Source organism: Patagioenas fasciata, chromosome 2 (assembly GCF_037038585.1).
Source record: "Patagioenas fasciata isolate bPatFas1 chromosome 2, bPatFas1.hap1, whole genome shotgun sequence".
NCBI lineage: Eukaryota > Metazoa > Chordata > Aves > Columbiformes > Columbidae > Patagioenas > Patagioenas fasciata.
The window spans coordinates 6,708,480-6,726,233 of NC_092521.1; the positions used below are offsets into that span (position 1 = coordinate 6,708,480).

The 17,754-nt window shown below is 41.6% G+C and overlaps 1 protein-coding gene across 3 annotated transcripts in view; it reads left to right on the forward strand.

The window, feature by feature from the left end:
* COL22A1 (collagen type XXII alpha 1 chain) overlaps positions 1-17,754 on the forward strand; it is a 232,188-nt gene that overhangs the window by 92,841 nt on the left and 121,593 nt on the right. For all 3 annotated transcript variants that reach the window (XM_071803774.1, XM_065831575.2, XM_071803775.1), the window contains exons 7-12: positions 1,772-2,047; positions 3,050-3,130; positions 3,740-3,853; positions 4,393-4,437; positions 10,422-10,475; positions 11,261-11,296. In XM_071803774.1, the coding sequence (XP_071659875.1) occupies positions 1,772-2,047; positions 3,050-3,130; positions 3,740-3,853; positions 4,393-4,437; positions 10,422-10,475; positions 11,261-11,296 (606 nt within the window). The remainder of the gene's footprint in view (positions 1-1,771; positions 2,048-3,049; positions 3,131-3,739; positions 3,854-4,392; positions 4,438-10,421; positions 10,476-11,260; positions 11,297-17,754) is intronic.

Sequence of the window (17,754 nt, forward strand, 5' to 3'; positions counted from 1 at the left end):
AGTGGGAAGAAAATATACCATCTTTGCTATTGAAACCACTTTTGAGTTTTTGGTTGTTTTGTTGAGGTGGTTCTGTTTAGGGAAAATATTTTGTCTGTTTGGAAAAACATAGACATGCAGATGTGCTACAGAGCAGTGTCAAGTTTTTGTACGAATTTCCCGTTATCATGCAAAAGCATTATAGTTTGCCTACTTATGACTTGGACGTAACACCTAATGTTGCTCCATAACACTGAGTCCTGGCTGCTGCAGAATTTGATCTAATGTTTTTTGTCAAGCAGTCTCAGGTTCTCAGAAGAAAAATACCACTGGGGTTTAATAAAGGGCTGTCAATTCCTATACAGCATGTTCTTAGCAGCATGCTGTAGTTTTGGGGTTTTAATGTGCTTGAGAAAGGAGGGGTTTGAATGGGCTGTATGTTTTTCTGCTCAGTACAAACATGGTGCTGATGACATTACCCATGACTCTAAAATGGGCTGTTAGTATAAGCTGACAGAGCCGGGTAATGCAATATTGCCACTTTGGGACTGGTATTCAAAAGGACTTTGGGAACGCACAGTGAAAGATAGGTGCAGCTTGAGGACTTAGCTGAGTTTCAGATGATGGGGAAAGGTTACCATGAAAGTTATTATCAGCTGCACTTTGTTAAATGAAATACTGTGCTAACATGTATTCCTGCTCCCTGCGGAGTGAGAATATGCATATCCCTTGGCATTTCTTTGAGACAGCTGGAAATCTGAGCTGCTTAGGCATGGAGAGCAAAAAGCACTCAGAGAGTCTCAGCAATATTTTCAAAAGTTCCTTAAACTGTGGTGCCAGAAGCTCCTTAGATCCTCATGAGCCTTGTTTCATGCAGTCAGTAGCAGTTTGACCACTACGCTGCAGACCTGCTCAGCTCACAGGCTGCAGATACGTCTGAGCTAACACTGATCTGAGCTGGCATTTCACCCAGCATGGTGCTCAGCTGCTTGGAGATGTTGGGTCAGATGTGGAGTCAGCCTACCCTGGGTCTTACATCAGACACAGCTTGCTGCCAATGTGGTCAAGCTCCTTTCCTGCCCTGCAGCTTGCAGACACACTGTTTGCTCCCCTGGCTCTGCACTTTGCTCCATTCCCTGCTGCTTGCTGGTAGCTGCCTGACTTTGGTAAAAGAGGGAATCAATTTGTAAATCAACTAAAGGTATAATGATTTCAGAAGCTTGGTCCATAGCTTGCAACACAGTGTATGGGGATGTAGCTGTAGTTTTATGTTCAAAGCATCTGAAATAAAGTGTGAGCAGTGCTACAGCTCAGCAGACTGGTTTCATACCATGCAATGAGGCATTTGCCCCATGAGACAGTTGAGGACATGATGGGACTAAAGAGCACAGAGGTTGCTGGGAAATAGTGAAGTGCACAGGACAGAGGGATCCAAAACCTGTTCAGTTTTGCCCATCTGCCTTTGGGGAGATGCCCAGGCATTGCCTGAGAGGCATCAGAGTGGCATGTGCTGAAACCATGTCAAAGATTGTACTCACAAGAGAAGGCTTTAGATGGTCATGGGTCTACATCCAAACATGTGCTCTGCCCTGTCTTATTTACTAGAACAGATGTAGGTTCCCTGTCAAACTTCATACCACACATCAAACTCTGTCCCCTGCTCTTTGTTTGGGCTTCTCACCATATGCTGTACCATCCCTGACTTTGGGGTGTCAGTCACGAAGGAAAGCAGGCAAAGGAGGAAGGAGTAGGTTTTGTACTTTATTAGCAAACTGCTTCTGTCTTCTTGCAGGTTTCAATCAGACTGGATGGAGAGAACAAAGCTTTGGAGTACAATGCCGTCGGGCTCACCAAGGACGCTGTGAGAGTTGTCTTCCGAAACGCACGAGTCGGTGATCTTTTTGACCGCAGCTGGCACAAAATTGCCCTCAGCATTCAGTCAAAGGCTGTCTCACTTTACATAGACTGCAGACTGGTGCAGATGCTGCCTATTGAAGATAGGGAAAATATTGACATTCAAGGGAAGACTGTGATTGGCAAACGCTTGTACGACAGTGTCCCTATTGATGTAAGTACCGTGTGTGCCAATTAGAGCTGGGGTAATGTTCAACGTTGGGTTGCACAGTGCGAATGTTTTTTTTGGGGGGGTTATGTTGTAATTGACCCTTTTCCTGAAAAAGCATCACGTAAATGTTACTTCTCACCATGTACAAGGCTTGCTGTCTTTTTATGTGAGACTGTTGGTATCTGTGTAATAGGGATTAAAAATGAGAAATTCATTTCATCTTTCTGTCTAGTCCCAAAATGTGCCATAGTTAAAATCAGAGACAAAATCATCCACGAATACCATCAAATTGGGTGCTGAACTACACATGCAAAGGTCTTTTGCTGTCTGATCTTGGCATTATGAATGTTTCCATCTATGACAGGAAGAGACAGGGGGAAAAAAAAAAGCTTGTTAGCTCAGAATAGTCATGATATATTCTCACTTCCTTGGAGAGAATACTTGGTAAATGACTCATGCTCCAGTTGAACTGAAGTTGAGACCTGCGGATGCATGTCCAGTAGCAGTGTTAACCCAGTATGATCTATGTGTGATTGGTGTTTTGAGACATGCGCAATGGATGGAATGCGGATGTTAAAAGTGCCAATAACATTTCTTATGCAGGGGTAAATGGTCAGAAGATGCAAGGCATAACAGGAAAAAAAAATTATGTCTAGACAAAATTCTAGGAAAGATAGAGGTCATCAGAATATGTCTTCTCAGACAGGAAATTGGCCAGGACATTGGAATTAGTATGCCTCCTTATTTATTTTACAACCTGCACCAGAATTTCAATAGGCATATTCAGGGTCTCATTAGTTCAGCACTCTTGGAGCATGCTGAGATATTGGTCCATTATTGATAGAGAGAGGCAGATATTGACTACAGGATCCATAGAATCACTATGAAGTTAGCTCCATCTGTTTTCTGTTTGTATTCATCTGCACTGTTTGTATCCAAGCAAAAGGACACACAGTTTTTAATAATTTACTGTCTCTGAGACTATTGTTTCACTTTGTCTTCTAGTTTGATCTTCAGCGGATGGTTATTTACTGTGATTCTCGCCATGCTGAGCTGGAGACCTGCTGTGACATTCCCTCTGGACCAGTAAGCTTCTTTTTGTCATTTCTTCATTTTCACATGAACACTCTTCATTGAAATCTATTACATAAACCAGGGAATACATGACAGTGTGACATTATCATTTTTTTTAATGATAGTGAGTAAAACCTAACTGTATAATTGGTAATGTAGCAGCACCAGAAGAGGACCACTGCAGCGGGATGAGTAAGAGGAATTTGAAGTTTCCAAGTTACTCTTTCCTTGTCAAACTGTCAGGGAAAACATAACCCTGAAGTAATGATGGAACAACAGAAATTCAGCATTAAATATTCAACATGTTTCACACTGGTTTTATTTGGGAAGAGCTGAAACGATACCAGTTGCTGCTTATTTTCCTGTGCCCAGCTCTCATTAGAAACTTCCACTCTCCTTTCACTCTTCTCCCCTCGATTCTCGTTAAAGGGATTCATCGTTCATTTTGCCACATTTTCCCCTGTTGCTTGAGCGAATGGCTTTTGCGGGATTTTGTTCCTCACTAGGGCTCATTTAGCTTTGCGTTAGCCGGTAATGCCTATGCAGTTTCCCTAAAGCGAGTGGAAGAATAAGCTTTCTACCATCAAAAGCTTCGTCATGACCTCGGGTCTTTGGGTGTAGTGCCAGGTCACGGTCCTGACGGAAGCACCTCCCCTGGAAGTGAGACCCACTGTTGGCAACGAGCAAGTTGGCCACCTCAAGACTGTCAACTGCTCCTGTCCTGCTGGACAAAAGGTGAGTGTTGAGATGAGCGTGTTTCATCTGAGGCGTGCTGGATAGGTTTGGAAATAGGGGTATGACACTGTGGAAGTGAGTTAAAGGGCTGTATTTTTTTGTGAAGCACTTTAAGACCTAGCGGTGGAAAGCACTTTGTAAAAGTGTTTTCTCTTTACCTGATTCAGTGATTTTGACCATGCTAGTAGTCCTAGTAACAACCTTGAAAACAAAGTGGTTATTCTTATCCAGCCCAGTTGTGTGCATCCTTCTTCAAATAAAAAGGAAGAGATTCTGGAGCTAAATATAGGCATCTGAAAAAGTCTCATAGCTTTTAAAAGCAGTGTGCTTGCTTATATTGGCTGTGACTGGGACCTCTGAGAAGCCAGTTTCATTGTCATTGCTCTGCAGGGCATGTCAATTTTAGTCTGTTTTCCACTAAAACCTAAAAATGCTTTTGTTGTCCTCAGTTGTTGTAGGATTGAGCCCTCTGTTTTGCTATATAATGAGAAGATCAGTCCGACTAATCATGTTTGTTTGTTTGTTTGTTTTTGTCTTAGGGGGAAAGAGGTCCAATTGGTCCTGAAGGTCCTAAAGGTCAAAAGGTCAGCAATATGTGCTAACTCATTTGTTTAATAAAAACAGCAACAAGTTTCAGAGTAACTTCAGGAGTTGAAGATTTTGAAAAGGATCAGTTTGGCACATGACTGAGTTCAGATAGTTTTGGATGAGTCTGGGACTACAGGAGACTCTGGCCATCTTGTATCTTTGCTCTAGGCTGGCATTTGAGCTTCTCTGTTCCTGCTTTACATCATCTTGTTCCACAGTCTTTTCCAGTAGCTTCTAAATTGGCATTTTTACAAGTTAGTGTCATTCACCAGGTCAGGCACAGCTTTTAGATGTCTCCTGGAAAATCATGTGCTGCTTCTGTGCTGTGCTTTGCTTATCAGTACCATATATCCATAGGTTAGGTAGCAGCCTCCCAGCCACAGTCTATGAAATTTCCTGAGATTAGGCTAAAGGATAAGCTGCAATCTGTTATCCTTAGTAAGACTGTCTGAGTCATGGTATTAAATATAGACCACTTTCCTCAGTATTCTTCTTCCTAGATAGCAGGGTAGGATTGTGGTTGTGATATCTCCTTCAAATTTCACAGTGCAATCTCTGTATTACTACGCATTTTCTTGAAAATTCTTTGATTTGCATTTGTGTGAATTCAACATACACACGTTTTCCTTCTCTGCTTTGTTATGAATAGAGCTCTGAGACAATTGACTTAGAGCGAGCAGTTGTACGGGAACAAAACAAAGATTCACAACATTTCTGAAGAGGTGAAAGCTGGTGCTGTTGGTGGTTCCCAATTTTACCATGTGCATAATTAAAAAGGTTTGGAGAAGATCATCCGCAAAGCTGCCTGGTGGAAAAAGGACCTGGGGGTGTTGGTTGACAGCAGCTGAATATGAACCAGTGTGTGCCCAGGTGGCCAAGAAAGCCATCAGCATCCTGGCTTTTATCAGTGCTAATGTGGACAACAGGACCAGGGCAGTGACCGTTCCCCTGTCCTGGGCACTGGGGAGAACAAACCTCAAATCCTGGGGTCAGTTTTGGGCCCCTCACGACAACGAAGTCCTTGAGGTGCTGGAGCAAGTTGAGAGAAGGGAACGGAGCTGGGGAAGGGGCTGGAGCACAAGTGTGATGGGAGCGGCTGAGGGACCTGGGGGGTTCAGCTGGAGAACAGGAGCTGAGGGGAGACCTTCTGATCTCTGAACTGCCTGAAAGGAGCTTGGAGCATGGAGGGGGTTGGGCTCTTCTCCCAAAGAACAAGTGACAGGACAAGAAGAAATGGCCTCAAGTTGCACCAGGGAAGGTTCAGGCTGGATATTATGAAAAAATTCTTCTTGGAAATGGTTGTCAGGCATTGGAACAGGCTGCCCAGGCAGATGATAGAGTCACCATCCCTGGAAGTGTTTAAAAGACGTGTAGATAAGGTGCTTAGGGACATGGTTTAGTGGTGCACTTTGCAGTGTTAGGTTAATGATTGGACTTGATGTTCTTAAAGGTCTTTTCCAACCTAAATGATTCTATGATTCTATTCCATGCTTGGGAACATTTTTTATTCAAACCTATTTCCATCTGAATCACTTCTGCAAATTCAGTCACTGAATTTATACCTGTTGGTGAATAAACTAGTTGCATTCCACTAAAGGTTGCTCATTTATTAAGAAACGCTGAGGGGGGGGGGGGGAAGGAGAAATCTCTGGCTCTTAGAAGAGACATCAGCAATGTGTTGAGACGTCCTCAGCAGTGTGTTGTGGGTTTTTTGGCAAGACTTGGTTTGCTGTATGCAGGGAGAAGTTTTGGATGATGGGGAGATGTGTTTTGGGGTATGTTTTCTGCTGGCATGAAAGAACATGGGCTTGTTAATGCTCAGATGTGCCTGACTAAAATTGCAGAAGATGTTTCCTTATGCTTCCACGCATATATAAATAGCAACTTTCTATTTTAATATGTGACAGCTTAAATAATGATGGGGTGTTTTGAAGAATGGCAGAGCCATGAGGTTGCAGAAGGACGATGATGATAATAATAAAGGCACCCTGCAGCAACATCCCATTGTCTTTTGCTGCTTTGACAAGGTCCATGTGTTGGTGAGGATGTCTGTACAGTGTAACATTGCACGTTGCTGTGATGCAGGAGGTAGTAGTTGAGTACAAAATAGCATATATCCAAAAACAGCATCAGCAGGTTTTCCTAACAGATCCTGAAATGGCTGTCCCACTCCTGCAGGTGGGTTGCTGAAGAGCTCTGCAGCTGTGTGTGGCTTTTCCCTGGATGCAGTGGTCTGAGATTTGTATACAGCTGAGGCAGATCACAGTATCAGCGAGCTGGGGATGATGCCATTTAAATCCAGGCTCTGACGACAATTTGGTACAAATGTGATGATTTGAGACAAATGACTTAGCTTCTCTATCTGTTAAATAAGGCAAGTAATAGATTTTGCTCCTGACTTGCAAAGAAGTTGTGATTAAATAACATGTAACACTCCTGACAGCAGTTCCTGCATTGCTATTGCCAAGGACCAGCTTGTCACAGTCTCTGTGTGCAGGAACTGATAACTCTCTCCTTCTCTCTCTCTGCAACATTATCAAGCTACTCAGGCTAAAATGCTGGCCATGATAAAGAAAGTGTATGCTCTTTGCAACTCCCCAATATTACCACCTGATACTTTATTAAGGAAAGACTAAGGCCCCACAAAAATACAAGTGGCTTCTGCATTATGTGGTTGTAAGTGTCCATAATATATTCTAGGATCATTCAACTTGTTTCCTCATTTCTAAGTTGCAAGGGTTGTGTTTTAAAGCTTTTTCTTGTAATGAGGAGGGCTTTAAAGCTTTATTAAGATAACAAATATCAAAGTTTTCCATTTGTTACCTGAATCCAAGAGCCGGGACTTCAAGAAACACTTAATACATCATAAGATCTCCACTGTACTCTTAATTAAAACAAACTAACAAGCAAGTACAGCATAAGAAAAGACCAGCCATTAATTGACTAATAGCAGGTGAGAGTAAACAAATGAACAAAGAAAGAAATTATCAGAGAAATGTGGAAACAGAGTGGCATCAGGACTCTGAGTCAAAGTTCTTAATTTTTCTCTATAGATGTCATCACTGCTGAGCATCTCTTATTTGTCATGAATTGCAAAGCTGAAAGCTAACCCTAAATAACTGGAGCCCAAGTGATGTTTAGGTAGGCTGAGATACTTGAGCATTATCTAAAATTATTTTACAGGCTGATAGTGAGAAATGCCTTGTGTGAGAATATACATTCATATAAGAATTCAGGAAAGCAGCTGGTTCAGCTGTATCAGAAAAACAACACACAGCTGGTGGGTGTCACGTGAGAAATGAGTCCCACCAGGGGATACTGATAGGGAAATAAGTCAGTGTTAAAATAACCAAACAAACCCTTTTCCCCCAAACAGGGATCTTTCAGGAGGTTCACAAAGGCAGGAGGACTGTGAAGCTCCTTCTCTAAGCTAAGACAGTTTGGCGTTTGGTTTTATTTTGTTTATCATAGACCAGTAGTTGCTGGAGGCTTTTTCATTCTTTATTCAAAGAAAGAATATTGGCTACATGGTTCTTTTTGTTTTCTTGAAAAAATAAAGTTTAGTTGGAAGGTCTGTTAAGTGAATGTAGATTTTACCTATCTGAGTTGAAGATAGACTGGTGTTCAGGCTTTGCCATCCTGAGCTCCCACAGCATATTCCTTCTTTTAGGGGAGGAGGTTGGGACAGGCTTTTCTTACAGTACCATCTGACCAGTGGAAATATTTGAAGTGTATAACTAGTATGGGAAGATAATGAGTTTCTGTTTCTAATATAAGTCGCCAAAGGCAGGACAAAGCAGGAGTGGTTGCAGTTATTAGAAAAAGTGAAAATAAAATCCTTCAGGGATAAGCACCTCTGCCTCAGTTGTCTATGCTACCAAATTCTGGGTAATGAATGGAGACACAGTGTGCATGTTTTAGAAGGAGATACAATAAGGGATGGTATTGGAGAAGAGTGAGATGGGAAACAACTATGGAAAAATTGGCTAACATGCCTGAATTGGGGTCCTGTTGATAAATTATAGACACAAATCACAGCTCTGCATGCTGTATTATTTTCAGGCAGCCAGGCTGGCTTGCTGGGGCACTGGGCTGATGGTCAACAGGATTCTGCTCTTCCAGCACTGCCATTGATCCAGGTTTTGAGAAAATTACTTCTCTGAGAGATCCGTTTTTGTCCACATGATAGTAATGACATTGCTTACCTGCCTTTGGGAAGTCTGTGAAGTCCAGTGTGTTAGACATGTTCTAGCGGGATGCATTTTTTTTCTCTAAATTAGAAAGGAGTTTTGATGTGCTTTAAGTGAGTTAGAAGAGATGGTTGCATAAAAAACTTTTGCTAATTTTGCCACAGCTTACTTGAATTGACCGTGACATTGGTTTTGTGCATACACTACTTGCTCTGTGAGATTTCTCTCTTTTGGCAAAAAGCTGATAAAGGTTAAACAAAGAAACTTTCATATTTCATGTTCTTTCAAAACCCTGTCTTTATCTGAGGAAAAGAAAGCATGATCTCAACAAATATTTCAGTGTCTGGTACAGCCAAGCACATTTTGGGGGCATAGATCAGGACAAACTGAATGGAGCCACAAAATTAGTTCCTATTGTGGTCCATGTGGGAAGATTTGGCGTTTGCTAGGGTCATTTGACTTCTTGCTGCTGTGGCACTGGAAGGATCTGCTCTGTGTCTGAGACTTTTTCAGCTTGATGTCTACACTGAAGTCCAAAGTGCCTAAACACCCTACAAACAAAAGACAATAGGAGGTATAAATAGGTAAGGACACTGTATTTGTTAGTGATGGATGGGGAGCTCAGCACAGCGTATTTCTGGTATGTACCTTTAGGGTGAGAATCAGGCAGGAGCCAGGTGGAGGTGTGTGGGCAGAGCCTTCTGCTTTCTGGCAGCTCCTGATGCTAGAGGAAGTGAATTCTGCTGGCAGAACCTTATATATCCTTAAACTAGTCTTAGTAACGGGTATATCCTCAGCTAGTCCTTATTCCAGTCCTATGGCTGCAGAGTGGCATGTGAAAAATTATTTGCAGGTTTGTTTTTTTTTTTCCACACTTGTTTTTTGCACTGCTTTTAGTGCTGTATCTAGTTAATATTTATAAAATTATGCTTGATGAGATTTGATTCTTTACCCCTTTCACCCATGTCCTTTTTAAAAGACAAGTGAAGAAAAAGTTTTGCTTGGTTTTTGATTGAACATTTTTCTCTTTTTCTCCCTATATATTTGCTTCTCCAGTTTCCATTCCTCTACTCATCATAATCTATATATTTTCAACTGTCTCTTTATGCTGTGTTCTCTTCCCTCTCTTCCATTGAAGCAAGCAGGGAAAGTGACTCCTGTGTGTGTTGCATATAGAAATGTGAGGGAAGGGAGGAGTTAGATGATAATGAAAATTTAGTGTAAATGGAAATTTGGGGGTTGATTTTTTGTTTTTTTTAACAGTTCTGAAGTCTTGGACACTATTTACAGGTTTATTTTTTCCACATTTTAGGTGTGCTCCCTCTAGGTCTTATGTAAACCAGCTTTCCAAGTCCTTTCTGGCTTAATAGAAAATAAGGATTTTTGAAGTACCTCACAAGAGGAAGCTCTCTGCCTTGCCAGTTCACTCCTAAGGCTTCTAGCAGTATTTTAATACGAAAAATAGAATATAAAATCAGTCTGAGACCTTGGACATTCAAGTCAGTATAAATGCAATGAAGTACACCCAGTCCTATGGCAGAACCTGAAATCTTGACTGCAGAGACTGGTGGGAGCAGAAGTGTCCACAGTCTCAGGCAAACCCTTGTGTTACTTCACAAAAAGTCAAAGCAACGGAAAGCCAAACACAAAATACAAACATTAATACGGTACCCTTCAGAGGTCAGTCCAACAGGGAGCTCTAAGAGGAAATGTCATCTGTTATTTCTATGTCTGAAATGAAAGGAATAAATTAACACAGTGGTATTAACACACTTTCTTTCTTTATCAAGGGAGAAAGTGGCAGCCAAGGGCTTCCTGGACTCAGAGGAGAAAAAGGAGAGTCAGTAAGTAAGAAATATCAGAATGATTTTCTGTAAGGAGTTGGAAAAACAAGTAGCTGTTTTCTGCTTTATGGTGAGAACTTGCTCTCACTGTTGAAATGCCATATTGAATACATTACCTTTGCTGGGCCTTTGTCCCAGGAAAAGCTGGGTTTTTTTGGCACCCATCGGTGTATTTTTGGTGGGAAGGAATGGATAGGTTCACCCCTGAATTCACCTGATAACTGCCTTAGTATTGGCCTTCTAATTAAAATATGTGACTTGAGAGTACTTGGTTTTAGCACAGCTGCACATCCAATGGAGACAGCATGAGGCAACTGAACACAAAGAAAATGCAAATATCTCTCAGCTCTTTTACATTCAGATGACCAAGATACAGCTTTCTCTTGCTGCAATTAATGCAAATGCCAGATTGAGATTTATGCGATAATATTTTTAACCCTTCATAAAATTAATCCTAATAAGGGTTGTTGACATCTTTGATTGTGGAAATGTAATATCAGACTCTGCCTGAAATAGAAAATAAGATGTTTTCCTGACTGCAGTAGAATTTGGGATAGGTTTTATATTTTAATTTGTCACAGAATTACTATCAAGGAACCACGCTCAAAAATAAATATGTTCCCTATAGTAGTTATCCTATGACCTGTGTGTCAATATATAGATGTAATATATATATGCATGAACAGATAGATATATAACAAGGAAAACACAAAATATATAATTATAGTATCATTTGACATCCTTGCTATCAAATGTACCTTTTCATTTTTTACTTTTGTTTCTAGGGCAGAGCCTATGGCAGAGGAGAAAAAGGAGAAAAGGTAAGATCTAATCCTTCATTGAACTAATTAAATCATAGTCACTTACTTGTTGTTGCCTTCTGTAGCTCGGAGGTTGCTATTGGAGTGCACAGGATGCAAGAGATGTGATGCAGTTGGATCTTTGTAGAGAACTTTTATATTACGTTACGCTGCCTTCTGCAGAGAAGCTTTTAAGTGTTCATTGCTTTTTCCCTTCTGTTCTTTGAGTTTCCTTTGTGCATTGACCATGCAAAATGCTATCAAATTGAAATCATAATCTTTGCTTTGTGTAAGCAGCAGGGAGTTTGTGGAGGATAATGCAGTAAAGTAGCTGACTGGAAGGATGAAAAATAAAGAGAAAGTATAATTTTGAGTTTATTGAATTTTCAACAGGATTAAATTTGGGTTATGAGAAGACTGCCACACTGTTTCTTTTCATTGGATATTTTCATTAATAACCAGAGAGACAAAAGGCAGGGTATCTTCTTACTGTAGATATTAGAAAGGACAGGGTGTTAAAATTTTGAGGTTAAAACTGAAGATACAGAATAACTACTGAAAATTGCTCAGTTATCTGTCTTGGAAAATATGTTCAGTGGTGATCAACAATGGGAAAAAAGAGAAGCATGACTGAAATAATTTGCATTAAAAATGATGTCAGTTTCCACGAAATTCTGGCCTCAAACTCCCCATTCCTCCCAGCAAAATGAGGCTGCAGAGCTAGACTGGAGTGAAGTAGATTTTTTCTCGGTGCCTTTATATCACACCTAGTTGTGGGTGTTTTCCTCATCACCGAAATGAAATTTCAAGTTGTGGGGAAAAAAAGAAAAAGATTGACAGGAGGGTATAGGAGATAGATGGAAGTATTAAGAAAGAAGTCATGGTTCATACCAAAAATAAGATTAAGAATCTGTGAGGCTGTTTTCCAGGTGGTCTGTGGCTACCCAAGCACTCAGGGAATTTAAAATAATGTTAGGTTGTGGTCTGAAAGGAAGAATGCCACACTAGCAAGAACACGTCATTTATGGCCATTGCATCTGCTCATTTGTTCTTCCTATGATTATGCTATATTGATTGCATATAGTGGTAATGTACGACGTGAAAATACAATCTAAATGAGGGTTTCTCATGGCAGGAAATATTATCGAGACAGGCTAGAGGCATGGGGGCTATAAAGCACACGTTTCTGCATCCATCTTCTTGCAGTCCTCCCACTGACAGCCGCTATTTAGCCTTTGAGACTCAGGATTCAGCCTTTGGAAAACAGCTCATGGTTGGCAGGTGGTGAGAGTCAGCAGTCTGATGGGAAACATGATGTTTACAATGTGAGTTGTGCTGCAGTTGAAGCAAGTTCTTGTTTTCTTGTGTTTTGATGTCTGCAGAAAAGTGTCGGAAAACATGACTCCATCTGTATTATTGTCATGCCTAGAAAAATAGGTCTGCAAGTCTGGATTGGAGGGGAAAAAATAAAAAGACCCAACAGTATGTGCAGAACTTTTTTGACTGGGATAGCCAAAAAAAATTGGCTGGCCCAAATGAATGTGTAGGCACAGAGATGCCTGAGTTTATGACCAGCTTGTTTTGTGTATTTGGTACTCCTGCCAGCCAAGGCAGCTCGTCTTCATCTCTAGAAGAAGTGTGTTTGGTACCCAGTGTTTGTGCACCATGTCTGCCCAATGACTGAGTGTCAGTACTGTTGCTGATGGAGAGCAAAGATATATCAGCTATACATTGCTGTCTTGATTAAAAACAGAACCTGGGACTATGTAATAGAATCATAGAGTATCTCAAGTTGGAAGGGATGAGGGAAAATCAAGTCCTTGCAGGACTACCTAAAACTAAATCGTGTGACTAAGAACATCATTCAGATGCTCCTTGAACTATGACAGGCTTGGTGGAATGACCACTTCCCTGGGGAGCCTGTTCCATGACTGACCACTTTCTCACTGAAGAAATCTTTCCTAATAACACAGAATGGGTTGGGTTGGAAGGGACCTTAAAGATCATCTAGTTCCAGGTCTTCTGCCATGGGCAGGGACACCTTCCACTAGACCAGATGGCTCAAACCTCTGTGCAGCCTGCCCAATCTGAACTCCTCTGATGTGACTTTGCTCCATTTCCTTGAGTCCTGTCACTGGTCACCAGAGAGAGGAGATCAGCACCTCCTCCTCTGCTACCCAACTTGACGAAGTTGTAGACTGTAATGAGGTGCCCCCTCAGACCTCTCCAATCTGGACAAGCCAAGTGGCATCAGCCACTCCTTCTAAGTCTTGGCCTTGAGGCCTCTCACCATCTTGGTTGCTCTCCTCTGAACATGTTCTAGTAGTTTGATGTCCTTCTTATATTGAGGAGTACAAAACTGCATGGAGTACTTGAGGTGGGGCCACACCAGTGCAGAGTGGGACAATCACCTTCCTCAGCTGGCTCAAATACTGTGCTTGATGCAGCCCAGGACATGGTTGGCCCTTTTGACTGGCAGGGCATACCATTGCCACCAACCCAGACTCCCAGATCTCTTTCCATGGGGCTGCTCACCAGCCTCTCATCCCCCAATTTGTACATGTAGCCAGGATTGCCCTGTCCCAGGTGGAGAATCCTGTATTTGCTCTTGTTAAATTTTATACAGTTGGTGATTGCCCAGCTCTCTAGTCTATCCAAATCTCTCTGTAAGGCATTTCTACCCTTGAGGGTGTCCACAGCTCTTCCTTGTTTAATATGATCAACAAACCTACTTAATGTACATTTGATTCCTGTATCCAGATCATATGTAAAAACATTCAAGAGCATTTGCCCTAAAATTGAGCACTGGGGAACCCCACTGGTGGATGGCCAACAGCCTGATGTAACCTCATGTACTGTGACCCTTTGAGTTCAAACCCATCAGCCAGTTGCTCACACAACATATTATGGTCTTGTCTAGGTGTGTGCTGGACACTTTATCCAGAAGGGTACTGTGAGAGGCAGTATCAAAACCTTAGCTAAAACCCAAATCCAACCACATCTCCTGGCTTGCCTTGGTCAGCTAGATAGATGACCTTGTCATAAAAGTAAATTAAGTTGATTAAGCAGGACTTTCCCTTCGTGAAACCCTGCTCTCTGTGACCAATGACTGCATTGTCTCTCAAGTGTTTTTCAATAACTCCCAGACAAGCCTTCTCCATGGTTTTATGGACAAATTTGCCAGCTTACAGTGGACTGGAACCTCTCTGGAGTCCCATGAACTTGCTGCCCCACTGCATCCTCTTTGTCCAGCCTGGTCACCAGTTCTTCACAGGGGCTTCTTTTATGCTATAGGGGCTTATCTACTGTTGCCCCTGGCTACTCATAGGGCTCCTCAGCTACTGTCATGCAAGTTTTGGGCTCCTGGCAAGTCTCTCTGCTCCCATGAGGTTCTCTTGATTTGGGAAACTCCCCTGTGCACAATGCTAGGGCTACTGGCTATCATGCTGGAACTGGAGCTGAACACCTTGGTGATTTGCCTTTGTGTATAATTTGTCCCTAACACAAGAGATCTTCTTCAGAATCAGCCTTCATGTGCAAAGGTGAGTCTTCAGCAGCAGAAAGGGGTAGGACTATAAGTGGGGGGAATCAGCCATGCAGGTGATCTGCATACACTACTGCACGTGGGGATGGAGTACCACGTCTGTGTCTAGGCATCAGAAGTGCCTCTGAGAGAGCAGTAGCCAGCACCACAGGGAGCTGGGATGCAAGTGCCTGAAATGTAAGTTGCCATCTACACTCCTGAAAAAAGAAGAGAGCCTATGAAATTAAACCCTTCCCAGATAGGAGAACACCTGGAAGGAGAGGATTCATGTGGATCCTGTTTGCCTGCTGCACTGCAATAGCTGCATGAACATGTACTCTTGTTTTTCACTCTGGCTGTGAAAGTTTTATGTTTCCTTGATTTTTTTAATGCATATGGACCAGTGCTAGGAAACTGGGTCAGAGATGCTGGACTTCTAACAGCTGCAGTCTGTGCAATCACTGCTGTGGACTACATAAGGACAAAGCTCACATCCTAAGTGTTGATAGAATCAAGTTATCTCACCTCTGAAAAGCGGAGATGACAAGATTAAAATCATCCCCTTATTGTAGCTTTGCTCTCCAGCTGTGCTAGTGCCAAACACCTGCCTGATCATGTTATTGCCAAGTATTGTGTGTAGGGCAATTATATGAGGTCTGAGACATTTGTCAGAGGGCAAATCCTGGTCTTCTCCAGGAGGACCAGCGGAGGCGTGGGCTTTGTTTCTCCAGGCCATTACTTTGGTTATATCACTAAGTTAAAGTCTAAATGATGCTTTTATTAGAATACATAACATGCTAAGCACATAATTAGTGGTAAACCAAAAGATAATAGCGGCTGTGGCTAAAAACCTAATTCTTATCAACATGAGGTCTTGTGTGACTTTCAAAACCAGGAAATTCACTGTGATGGCTTAAGCAACATTCTGCTGATCCTAAATATCTCAGAGGATTATTTTCATGTACAGAAACATGCATGTGCAGACCAAGTAATTTTGGATAGATTAAAAAAAAAGAAAAAGAAAATAATATAATTCATCTACAGGTGCTCATGTAAACTGCTCTCAGAGGGATTTCGTGGCTCAGTGTGATTCAGCTGCCATTACTCTATGTTGGTTCTTAAATTTCCACTGTTGACTGTTGTCTTTCAGTATTTGGAGTGTTTAATCCCTGTGGCATTAGATGTAGTCCGTCTTATTTCTGCTTATAGATAGAATCATGGAATCATTTTGGTTGGAAGAGACTCTCAAGATCATTGAGTCAAACCATAAAACTGTCTCACTTTACTTTTTTTGCACACACTTATGTTATTAAAGTGATTATTATACCTGGGTAAATACCCGACTCTATAACATAATCATAATTTAGACAAGATTCTTAAGAACATGGTTTAGTGCTAGAGTTAGGTTAGGTTATGATTGGACTTGATGATCCTGAGAGTCCATTCCAACTGAAACCAATGCTTTCTTTATTCTGTAGGTTATTCAAATGGGTATTTGCTAGACCAGATGGTCTGGTCCTGCAAGGGTTTAAACACAAATCTTCAAATCTCTGATTCAAGGGAAGTAGATGCAGGGGAGCAGAGAGGGCAGAAGGAACAGCTGTAGAGCATATTTGAAGATGATTCAAGTAAGACGGGGTTTCAGTGACTCTTGATCAAAGTCGGGGAAATCATGTTTGACAAGGGAGGTTCTGTAGAGTATGAGGTCTGCATTCCTGGGGCACAGCCATCCACATCGTAAGCCAGCCTGCCCTTCTAATGCCCCCATACGAAGTTTAATGTAGAGGCTTTAAGAAAACTTAGACCCTTGTCTTGCAAAGTACAAAACATTATACAATGGTGCTGAACTACCCCTCTAGCATCCTAAAGGCTGATGGTAGTGACAAGGCTCTGCAGGTTGGAAGGTGCTTGGAAAAGTGATGACTTTGAAGAGGATATAATGAAAACCTGTTGAACTCTGAGTGATATGGAGATATCAGTAGGAAATAATTTTTAACTGTTTCTTCTGTTGTAAAAGCTAAGGGGAAGCAAATAAAACTAACTGATGGAAAGTTTAAAATGAACAAAATGAAGTTGCTTTTCCTACAGTAGGTATTGGAGCTCCTCTTTGTGGTCTGCTCTGGAGGTTAAAATTGTGTTCTTAAAAAAGTACGTATGAGTTAATTAAAGACAGATATCTGTAAACATCTAGTCAGTTCAAAGACATTTTGTCTACTTCAGGATGTCAGTGAGTCTCTGCAAACTGTGACTGCTGAAAGCAAGACGTTAGGCTGGAGAAGTCTCCCATACAGCTGCTGTTGCAGATGGGAGAGGGGCTAGTTAGACCTTTGACCTGACTGCTGGTAACTATTCTTAGACTTTTGTATAATTCTTGAATATTCCTAACACCCTCATTGCCCAGGAGGGGACAGAAGTTTCCATAGCCTACACGGGGCTTGGGCTAACACTGTCTATAGCTGTTGAAGAACTGTAGGAAATACAAGAGAGGTGTTATGAAACAGTCGGGTCAAGTGATCATTACTGTGATTTTTCCATGGGAAACCAATCTTTCAGAGGTGAAAACTCTAACCAGGAGCACCCACCTTCTGCAAAGGTTGTGGGTGAAGGTTTCATTATGGTTTACACTGGAACTTCCCTCACTAATGTGTTTCCAAGAGTATCTGAGCTTTCCCTTTCTGCTTTATCTGTTTCCTTTCATGCTAATATGCACATATGCAGCAATGAATATGAGAAATAACTTTAGTAGATTACATCTATATTCTCCTAACAATGTTTTTTTCATGGTAATGACTTGCTCTGATAAAAATACAGGAGGATTGTTATAGGATTTCTAACAAGAATGAAACCTCTGAAGTGGCTTGGCTTATTAAAGATGCAGTGACTGCAAGACCAAGCATAGAAAAGAAAAGCAGGCAGATAGTTAAGGCTCTGGGCTAGGCTTAAAACTTGGCTCCAA